Source organism: Fukomys damarensis, unplaced genomic scaffold, assembly GCF_012274545.1.
Source record: "Fukomys damarensis isolate Sample0158 unplaced genomic scaffold, DMR_v1.0_HiC HiC_scaffold_15, whole genome shotgun sequence".
Lineage (NCBI taxonomy): Eukaryota > Metazoa > Chordata > Mammalia > Rodentia > Bathyergidae > Fukomys > Fukomys damarensis.
Window position 1 is genome coordinate 56,673,319 of NW_022900927.1, and position 8,848 is coordinate 56,682,166.

General features: G+C 41.4%; 1 protein-coding gene across 1 annotated transcript in view; it reads right to left on the minus strand.

Annotated features, from left to right (window-relative positions):
* The window catches only part of Ntn4 (netrin 4), a 101,355-nt gene that overhangs the window by 42,728 nt on the left and 49,779 nt on the right, over positions 1 to 8,848 (minus strand). Inside the window, exons 3-4 of the mRNA XM_010629175.3 lie at positions 4,396 to 4,522; positions 2,287 to 2,475 (exon numbers count right to left, since the gene is read on the minus strand). Of these exons, the coding sequence (XP_010627477.1) occupies positions 2,287 to 2,475; positions 4,396 to 4,522 (316 nt within the window). The remainder of the gene's footprint in view (positions 1 to 2,286; positions 2,476 to 4,395; positions 4,523 to 8,848) is intronic.

Sequence of the window (8,848 nt, forward strand, 5' to 3'; positions counted from 1 at the left end):
AAAAAAAAAAAAGAATCTTCTTGAAATAGTACCTGTTGTGCTCCAAGATCGTTAACTCATCGAGGCTATTCAGTGACAAATTCTTTCCTTTTTTTCTTTTCTCAGCATGGTGATTCATATCTTCTGAGGATTAGACACTTGCGCTTGTGGTCAGGGACTATGGGATGCACCGACAGACACACCTATCTACTAGAACACATCTTGTGCAAAATGGTGTTCGGACTGAATCTGTTCCAATTTGAAGCTATCTTTATAAGCGGTCCCTTTAGTCACCCTCTGAAGATGAAGGCCCTTTATTTTAGTCCAGAAGGTACTGTGGATTTTAAAGAGGTAATCATCCTTGACATATGGAATTTTTAATCAATAAAGAGTAGAAACTATTGGGGCCAGAGATTTAGCTCAGTGGCACTGTTCCTACCTCACAAGCATGAGGTCCTGAGTTCGATCCCTGGTACCACAGCATTAAAAAAAAAAAAGGAATAGAAACTATTGAGGATATACTCCTAAGTGAAATAAATAAGTCACACATGTGTAAATACCAAATAGTTTCTCTGGTGTGAAAAACTATAATAGTACATAAGATTTTAATGAGATAATTGACCGAAGAAAAGGACTAAAGGTGTAGGGAAAGTGGGGAAGGGTAGGGGAAAGGTAATAAGGGGAAAGAAAAATATATGAGAAAATGAAAAAATGGAAGTAAAGTGTTTGTAAATGGGGAGGGGTGGAGGGGGTGAAGGGAGGGCAGGGACAAGGGAAAAAATGAGAACTGAGACCGGTCATGTAAAGGTACAAGATCCCAGTGATGAATGTAACTGTACTGTCTACCTAAAATGTACCAATAAACTCAATGAGAAAAAAAAAGAAAGAAAAAGAGTAGAAACATTACAGCAACCCAGTTCTTAGCTCATAGGACAACTTTTATTATAATGTTAGCTTTCGTTTCTTGAGGGTTTCCTACACGACAGGCAGTGTGCTAAGTATGTGATCTTATGTGCACGCCATGTCTTAGTTCTCAGTATAACATCACAGGGAGGAATTTTACATACAAGGGATTCAGAGTCCAAAGACAGAGCCTCAACGAGGGGCCCAGGGTTCTGCACACTGTGAGTAGCAGCGAGGGTGTCCAGTCTACACACGTTTGAAACCTATTAAAGCGAAAGTCTGGGGAGCTGGAGTAAAAAAGAATCCTTGAAGAAGCATTCTGTTACAAATCTAGATTTGGAGCCTGATGCTGAAAATGAGCCAGGCCATATTCTCCCTTCTACTATGTAGGAGACAAAGTTGGTAACAAGTGGTCCCATTCCAAGGGCACAGACAGTTTTCATATCTTCTCCTTGAAGTTAAAAATGTGTATTTTAAAGAGCAATTCGACCTTTTATTTAAAAACATCCCCAAACCCTCAAGGTTTCATTTGCCATTGTATTGTTCCCTTCCTGTCACTGCTTTTGAGCTAGAACAAGGAGTCCTTGGTAGGGGAAGGAAGGGCACGGTCATCAATCTCCATGAACAGTACCGAGCGGATTCTGTTGTCTACGCTGTCCGAGCCAATAACGAGTAGATACTGATGTAATTAGATGAGCTGCACCACACTGGATGTAAGCCTAGCATGTGCTTTCATACTCACAGGTTGCAAGGACTGAAGGAGTGTCACACGAATTAGGCAGATCTTCGAAAATTCTATTCTTTTTTTTTTTTTCAAACAAGCTATGTCACATACATACATACATACACATATATATATATATATATATATATTTTTTTTTTTTCTCCTTCCTTCCTTCTTTCTTCTTTCTTTCTCACTCTAGGATTGAACCCAGTGCCTTCACACTGAATTACATCCCCAGCCTGTTTTTTATTTGTTGTTCTGAGATCGGGTATCTCTAAGTGGCTAAATTGCCTGAGCTGGGCTTGAACTTCCTCCTTCTGCCTCAACTTCCCCAAGTTTACTCACATATTTAGTCTTAAAATCATCTTCAAGATAGCTCCCTATTCACCATTCCTTTTTCTCTTCTATTAGTCATCTTGTTTCCCCATCACTCCCTCCAGGAAATGACCTTACTGCATCGGGAGTGAGAAAAGAAGGTCACCTTTATGAATACTGTACTGTTTTCATCTAACAAGTTGAAAACGCTTGCTCCTCATCAAGGAAGAAGTTACCTGATGTCCAGGAGCTCATTGTTTGAGAATTTCTTGCCCTCTCTCCCTTGGGCCAGCGGAATGAAGGAAGGACGGACTGGCCTCTTGCGCAAGCATCTTTTTTTTTCTAGGTGCCATGAGTTCACTCACCTTTGCAAGCATCCGGGGCGGAGAAGGGTCTGAGGAGGTCGCGGTAGAAGCCGGGCTTGCAGCGCTGGCAGTGCTGACCCTCGGTGTTGTGCCGACAGTTGCTGCAGATCCCGCCGCTGCGATTCCCCGACGCGGCCCACACGTTGACGTCGAAGTGACAGGTGTCCGCGTGCCCATTGCACTTGCAGGCTGGAAGAGAGGAGCGCAGGAGGACCACACATGATGAAAAATACAGCAACACGTTCTCTAATATCCCAGTAGTTAGCGTAGCTGAAGCTGATGGTCAGTTATTTTATTTATAGCTTTTGATATAGTGTACAACTACAAAATGAAAATATACGAAGGTGTGCTCTGAGAGTTCTAGCTTTTCCACACCCATTTACCCTGTTTCCCTCCAGTCTTCAGTAGGTTACTACATTTTTAAAAGTTTATCTCTCCTTCTCTTTTTTGTATTAGAGTTAATTTAAAAGATTAAGTGTTAGGTTATGCACGAAAGCCGATAGAATATAGACTTGTCTAGCTAGGCAGAGATATCTTGGTGATCCTGTCAACTGGGGTTGGCATTCATTTTGGGAAGATATTTGAGTGTCCATTGGTTTATTTTCTCTCTTCATTGTTTTGGTTCCTGCTACTGCCCAAGGGGCGTCACCTTGAGTCTCCTGACCTTGTTAAGAAAAGCCACAGTTGCCAGGCATTATTTGAAAATGAAATCTATATCGCAGATATGAACCTGAATTCATGCTCACTCATGAGTTGGGAAAGAAACTTCTGGTGGACAGGGCATAGTGACTTGCAAGTAGTTCAATTTATCTTTCACGAAATACTGTTCTCAGCTGTTGTTCTTGTACTGACGATAAGGCAGTCTGCTGTAAGTCTGCTATAAAAGCCTCCGTGTTCTTAGAGAAAAGGCCTGCCATGTTTTTTATGTAACAAGTTCTCAGTGGCGTTTCTAAGATCACCAGTCAATAGCACCAAGGAGCACATCTCTGAATTCTGTGCGTTTAGATATGCACTGGGTTTCTGTGGAAAGGACCAGAATGGCACTCGAGGAATTTAGGAGAAATTCTTGAGATTCTCTTCATGAGAGATTTAAAATAAGAATCCCGGACTCTTTTATCAAAGTCAACTGTATTTGGAAATATGTATGCTGTTGTTTTTCATTGTTCCCTTGATGTGTCATGATATTTTGACCCGATTCATATCTTTAGAAAGCATATTGTAAGATAATTAAGATTTATACTTAGAGGAAATCCTTTACATTTCCCACAAACAAACAAAATGAATCAATAATGATTCCTTGGGTATAGGAAGAGACTCCTCACAACATTACTCACCATACGTGCCTTTCAATCTTTGTAAAATAGGCTTTTTGAGTATAGACAGTATAATGGGCAGGCCTAATTCTCTGAACACATTACGAAGATCAATAGTTCATGTTTTCATATTTTTCCTCTCCTACCTAATCTTCGATCTCCAACCCAAAGTTAGACCTAGTAAAGCAACCTCGTTCTTGACTTTCTAGTCTAATTTAAAACCTGATCTGTCATTTTAAATATTGTTAAGCGAAAGGCAAGCATTATAATATAATGGAAACAAATATCCGATATGGTGTCAGAAATCTTTGGATCAAGTCTCAAGTCTTTCATTTACTAACTTTGGCAACACACTTAATCTTACCAAGCCTCAGTTTCCCAATCTCTGAAATGGGATCAACACCACCTGCTTTCCTGGGTTGCTTTGAGAGATGAACTCAAAATAGCTATTTTCATGAGTATAACTCCGTAACTGTACACTACAATCTGAAGTTGCTCTCGTGTCTACTCATGCCTGCATTATGACACATCCTCTAGTCGGGTGCTTAGAGCCTGCAAAGGGTCCAAGTACACAGGCAACACAGTCTTGGCAAATCCACCCTCTTGGCAACCTTGCTAACAGCAGCTGTTTCCAGTGGTTGGGGACATGCTGGGCAGTGATACGAACTAAACATGTAGATTTACGTGTCTGCCATCCACCATTTTATGTCGGGTTTCTAGAGTCAACAAAGGGCCCACACTTAGGTTTGTTTTATGATGAAGAAGGCTTTGGGGGTGTCGTGGACTTGTTACTTACTTCTGCACTCCTTAGGGGTCCCCGTTCTGCCGTCCGCTGCCTCCCAGGGCCGGTCGTTGTACAGCGGTGCACAGTGCTGGCAGTGGCTGCCCGCTGTGTTGTGCTTACACATACACTTCCCGTGGACCTGCAAGCAAGGGCAGGAGAGAGCTGCAGGCACACACGAGGCCAGGGAAGCACATCCTCCCCACAGTCGCCAGGCCTTCATTCCTTTGCCTAAAGACATTAGCTGTCAGGAACAGAGACTCCTTCTTTAGCCTTGTGATTAATTCAAGAGACTGAGTAATACTTTTCTTGGCTATGGGATGTATGACCCTAATGGGGAACTCTGTAGTATGGGTGGTACAGGCAAAGCACTTAAGTAAAAATTGAAGGCCTTTACATTTTTCATTCTTTACACAAAAACAATACATTTTCACTATAGGAAACTTAGAAATCTGTAATATCACAAAGTAGTATCTGGTCTCTATACTTGGAGTATACATTTCTAGGAGTTTAAAAATGCAATTGTAATTAGGACTTTTTCTCCCAAAATCTATTGAGAATATGTTTCCATTTCATTAAACATTCTTGTATAACAGGTATTTAAGGCTCTCTTGTATGATGTACTATTTATTATGTGGTACTATTCATTTAATCTGTTACTTGTTGCATTCATTGTTAGGCTCCTAATTCCTTTTTATATATTATATTCAGTGTCACCATGAATATCCTCATAGGCATATATTTTTATTTCCTTTGCATGTGCTCTAGAGGTAAAACTGAGGGACCAAAATACACATATTGTTAAGGCTTTGAATGCACTTTGTCATAATTCCTGGGCATTTTCTTTTGACTCTACAATTGAGTACCTGAAGGATTATTTCACAGAAAGGAATACGTTAGTAGAATTCTCAGGGATTTGAGTATGTATTTTTTTGGTATTATTTCACTGACAATTTATAAAAATTAATAGTTTGGGTCATCTGAACTATCTTATAGTAACTGAGTTACCATGGACTCAGTTATTTGGGGGCATTGATGGACAGTGACATCACCACAGTAAATACGAAATCCTTGCAAAGCAGCTCAGAATGGGGTTCACAGTGGTGAAGCCAGGTGGTTTTGTTTTTTCTTGGCACTGTTTAAGGCAACTCAGCATAAAGGTAACAAATTATATCAACCAGCCAACCGATATTTAATGAGCATCGGTGAAGGCCAGTCACCATGTGAGACTGTGTTTGGTGTACAAAGCATTACCTGCCTTGAAGAAGGATATAGTGGAGTGAGAGAGAAAAGATTTATCTAGGAAAACATAACAGATGAGATAAATACATGCCTAAAAACCCAAATGATGCCGGCAGTCACAAGATGCAGATGTGGTTCGCGGGTGTGGGGGGCAGGCGAGAGGGGTGGGCTGTGAGGCAGACCCAACTGGTGAGCAGTGTCTCTGGAGCGGAAGAAGCTTTCCAGGAAGAGGAAGTGGAAGCAAAGTGAGCCAAGGTAGAAGAAGACTAGGAGCAAAGTTGATTTCAATGCATCTAAAATATTTTGCAGCAAAAAAAGGAGCTACTAAAAATGACAAGGACTCAGAGAGGCCAATTCAAAATGAGTCCCTGGCCTGGCGTGGTGGCGCATGCCTCTAATCCCAGTACTCGGGAGGCTGAGGCAGGAGGATCGCTGTGAGTTCGAGACCAGCCTGTGCTACATAGTGAGTTCCAGGTCAGTCTCAACTACATAATGAGACCCTGTCTCAAAAAACAAAAACAAGCAAGGACCCTAGTTCAATCCCCGGCACCAAAACAAACAAACAAAAACAAAAACAAACAAACAAAATGAGTCCCTAGAGTAAAGTTCTGCACACCTGGAAAGAGCCACAAAAATACCCCGATAAATTACTGCTTGCCTTGGGGCCGGGGATTTAGCTCAGTAGTTCTGCTGCCTGCCTCGCAAGCCCAAGATCCTGAGTTCGATCCCCGGTACCCACCCCCTAAATTACTGCTTGCCCTAAGATAACACTAGAGTGAGTTGTCATGGTTCCAGGACCCCATTTCTTCGCATACTTTCCAAGCATATGCACCTCTCCTTCCATAGGAAGGGACACCCTGGAAATGGTATGTGCATTATTCAAGTGAGCATTAGGACTGGTGTGGGTGCTACGATCACATAACGTTCAAATGAAAAAATTATACACAGGGCTTAGAGGTTGTTTGTGATGGACCAATGGTGCCTAAGAGTTCTAATCTGGAAAATGTAACGAGTAATGTTTTGTTGGCCATCTTGCTTTCTGTAACATTTCAGTGTGTTATAATGTTTCAATACTTAATGAAAACAAGAGCAGTCTTTTTTAAATCATAGGAATGAGGGAGAACATGGATTTTTAAAAAAGTAATGGGATCGGATCATTGGAGTAGGTTGATATTGCAAACATCTCTGTTAAACTTCTTTACGGAAATTCAACTGATATAGGCTTAATTTATTAGTTTCATGGAATGCCCAAGTGTGTGTTGAGTTACAGTGATCTATCTTCTTGGGTTCCTCTTTATGACTGCCTCTGATATAAACTGTTTATATACACAAGTTCCACGGAGTTATGAAGGTTCTCTCCACACCTCCACTCATGCATCTGGGCAGGGTCTAAAGATAAATCTGCATTTCAACTTGGAGAAGTGTTCATATTCTTCTGCTCTATGAGAGTGAGGTGTTTTCACCCTAGCTCTGAGACTTTTGATTTTTCCAGTGCATCCAGGGATATACATTGTATCAAGTACAAGCACTTCAGTCTCACCGCTTTTATTAAATATTTTCTGTTAAGCATTTTCTCTCATAAAAAAATAGAAACCCATACCAAATCACACCTGCATGGTAAATTTCTTTAAAACTCTCAGTAAAGACTGATGATTCACTGCTTTATCTTGCAGTAGTAGGGCCTGACTTCCAACACAATGAAGGCTTTGTGGGCGGGGGGAAGATGACTGTAGGAAAAATGGCCCCAGTCTGAAGAGTTTTGTAAAATAAAGGCTGATAGAGGTAACACACTGGAGAGGAGCAGGAATAGCAATTTGGTAAATTGTCTAAACCTCATGTATCAAAGACAAAAAACTGAGCAGAACATACACACAAAATAGCAATTCGATAGAATTAGAGTCAGGGTTTCTAGAGCCCTAACGGTCCCGCAGCACTTACGTTGGAGGGATTGTATGGAGGACCATCCAAGGAAGGAGGCATCAGGGAAAACTGGAAGGTGTAAAGGCGAATGTGATGGAGAACAAGGCCTTTAAGTGCTAACCATCTGAAATTAGGTGTTGGCCCTGAGGTTGAGTCTTGAGTGTACACAAGATTTTCTTCAGGAAGTAAAGACCCAGAGAGAAGCACTGGCGAGGAAGGTTCAGTCCAGGTTACGAAGTTCTAACCATTAAAAGGCTGAAATTTATCCTGTAGGTGGTGCAGACGCATTGAGATTTTTGAGTCTGGAAGCAGCTGAAAGGAACACGATCTGTTCTTCCCTTCCTCTTCCCTCCTTTCTTGCCTATTAGTTTTTTTCTTCTCCTTCCTCTTTCTCTGTTTCTCCTCCACACCCAGCCTATGCCTTCCAATAGCCAGGGGCACCCACATGTTTTCTGATAACGTTCAGAATTTTAAAAGGTTGTTAATTATTATTTTTCACTCCTTTGCATCCTTTCTTGTTTTTAGCAAACATCTATCGATGTTGGGAAGAGTGGCTAGCTTTATTCAGAGGAACTAATGATCAGGTTTGGCCCAAGGTCGACATATAATTTCATCCAACTCATGGATTCATTCTGCTGCACGAAGAATCCAGGTCTGAGGAGGCCACAGACATGCGGGGTGGCCTCTTCAGACACTCACATGTATCCCAAGGTAATGTGGCACAGGTCAGTTCCTTCTGCAAGAAGGACTCCGGAGCCTTTCCTTGTTCCTACATGCCAAGATCCGAGATGAGCACCCCAGGGTCTGAAAGATGTTAGCCCAGCAAATTTTTCTGCACACGGAAAAACTCAAGGAGCTGTCATTTTTGAGAATTACCTAAAATAGCTATAAATCATTACCTAGGCAGTTTGAAACAAGAAATCCTTCCTCAGCAATACAACTGTTGCTATTCAAGCTTGAAAGATCATCTGCTATTTGATGCTCGTGAAAAATGTGCAAGTGAAACTAGGTCTTCATTGGAAAGCAAAACAAAACAAAACAGAAAAAGGAAGCTTTAGTAACAAGTTCAGCATAGCTCTGGATTGGTAGGGAAAGAGCAGGAAAATGGAGTTATGCACGGAAGGGTCAGCTGAAGGGGAGTGTGGTCTTTTGTCTAACTGGAAAATGAGAGCTTTAACCGAACAGCAAAACTGCAAGGACTAATCACCCCAGAAGTATGTTAGACGTTCTCGGAGTTTCAAACACCTCTTTGCAAATGCTCAAAGTAATTTTCTCTGTCTCTCTCTCTTTTTTTTTTTTTTTTTTT